The sequence below is a fragment of the Cynara cardunculus genome (genome assembly GCF_001531365.2).
Source record: "Cynara cardunculus var. scolymus isolate 2C chromosome LG 1, CcrdV1, whole genome shotgun sequence".
Classification (NCBI taxonomy): domain Eukaryota; kingdom Viridiplantae; phylum Streptophyta; class Magnoliopsida; order Asterales; family Asteraceae; genus Cynara; species Cynara cardunculus.
In genome coordinates this window covers 33,065,467-33,067,353 of record NC_037528.1, presented here as the reverse complement: position 1 = coordinate 33,067,353, position 1,887 = coordinate 33,065,467, and the positions used below count along the sequence as shown (strand labels likewise).

The 1,887-nt window shown below is 34.8% G+C and overlaps 1 protein-coding gene across 1 annotated transcript in view; it reads left to right on the top strand.

Moving 5' to 3' along the window:
- Positions 1-226: 226 nt before the first annotated feature.
- LOC112509172 overlaps positions 227-1,887 on the top strand; it is a 4,597-nt gene continuing 2,936 nt past the window's right edge. Inside the window, exons 1-2 of the mRNA XM_025114031.1 lie at positions 227-265; positions 371-480. Of these exons, the coding sequence (XP_024969799.1) occupies positions 245-265; positions 371-480 (131 nt within the window). The 5' untranslated portion in view covers positions 227-244. The remainder of the gene's footprint in view (positions 266-370; positions 481-1,887) is intronic.

The window sequence follows — 1,887 nt, the reverse complement described above, 5'->3', positions numbered from 1 at the left end:
AAAAAATAGGTATCTTTTCTTCATGAAGCTACTTTTTATGGGTAAAGTAATCTCAACTTACGATATTAAGATAAYTAAAGGTTGATATTTTCTTTCTATGCCCTTTGCTTGTCTGCTTATATCCAAAAAATTCAAATATTAGTAATATGTTTATATCGATAATGTCAATTATTCACTTCATTTAAATACAATCAGCTGATGAATATTCTTTTGCTTATACAGGAGAAAGAAAACACAGGGTATTATGAGATTTTATCTAAAAAAGGTCTATTTTCTCCTCTTTTAAACAAATAAGTGTGTGGATATCACATATGCTTCAACTGAATTACAAAAACTAGAGTTGATATTTCTTTCCATTATATCTTTGTAGGGAATAGCAAGGCCCAGATGCTCATATCAATATGATACATCTTATCAGGCATCGTTTGTGAGGCCACCAGCTGCCATGCCGACTGTTGAAATAGTTTTGTGTGTTTGCAGGTACTTCAATTTTTTCCATATTTAACCCATCCAACAAAAAATAAGGACATCAGCATATTTGGTGTGGGGGATAAGAAGCACACACAGAGTATTTGGTGGAACTTAATATGAACAAATGCCATAATCCAGTTRACTCTGATTCTGGTTGGTAACTTAATATGAACAGCTATCCAGTTAACTCTGATTCTACATAGTATTTGGTGGAAATGAACTTTCAGTGGTTAAACATATAACTYTGGTTCAAGTTTTCAAATATGTGCTAGCCTCTTTGTACATGTTAGCAAATACCATCATATCACTTTGAAGTAACTAACCATCATATTGCTTTCTATACAATAAAATTATTTGCACTCAAACAATTGAAAGGAAATAGAGGAACTATTATTCCCTCCAGGTAYATTGTAGTCAAGCATCTGCAAAGTAAGTAAACCATTTGGGATTTTAATACAGATTGGTACATTCTAATTGGCAGCATAAGATAGATGGTTGGCTGCCAAATTGATATTGTCCAAAATCACCAGGTTTAAGAAACAGAAACAACTTGTTTTTGTTTTAAGTGGAACACAAAATAGAACATACACACAAGGACATAGATATAGATAGACACACACACACATAGACAGTTGTTGTGTGCACAATGTCTGTTTGCCAAAGCATACAAACCCCTGTGTATTGGCAAACAGCAGCAGCAACAGCCTGCTGCAAATCGAAATGTGAGAAAAACAAAACACAAACACATACCATAATTCTGCCTTTTTGTAACTGTGTTCACTATGTTTGAATGTCAATAACTGTGTTCACATGTGTGTGCATATGTATTTGTACATATATTTATAGACAGTGATTTAATGTTTCAAGTGATGGACTCTTTGGAGATGAACCAGCAGTAGTAATTAGCCATGTGAGCCCCTCATACACCCCTCTTTCAAATGATGGACTCTTTACAATGTTGGCATGGTGGCTTAACCTGTGTGTGCATATGTGTTTGTACTTCCCTTTTTGGTTAATGATAAATAGCTGCAGAGTGTTGTATGTGTGTGTGTCTGTGTTTGTATGTGTATGTAGAGTACTTATCACCTTTTGCCAAATCATATATATGTATGGGCTTTAGTATGGTTCCATAATAAATGTGCAAAATCTGTAGCTAACATGTTTATCACCTTTTGCCAAAGCACCTTCTGGTTCAATAACCAAACCTGGAACTGTTTGGGACTGCATTCTGGTTATGGACTTACAAACCAGATAGCCAAGTGCATTTAATTCCATCTAAAATGCTTTCTGGACTTAGGGTCTGTTTCAATCCCGTAATTTAGAGCTACATATAAGCTTACTAAAATGTCCAGAATCGTTGCAATCCGAGCTACGGTTAAAAAGTTATCGCACATTCAAAACAGCATCTCAGATAGA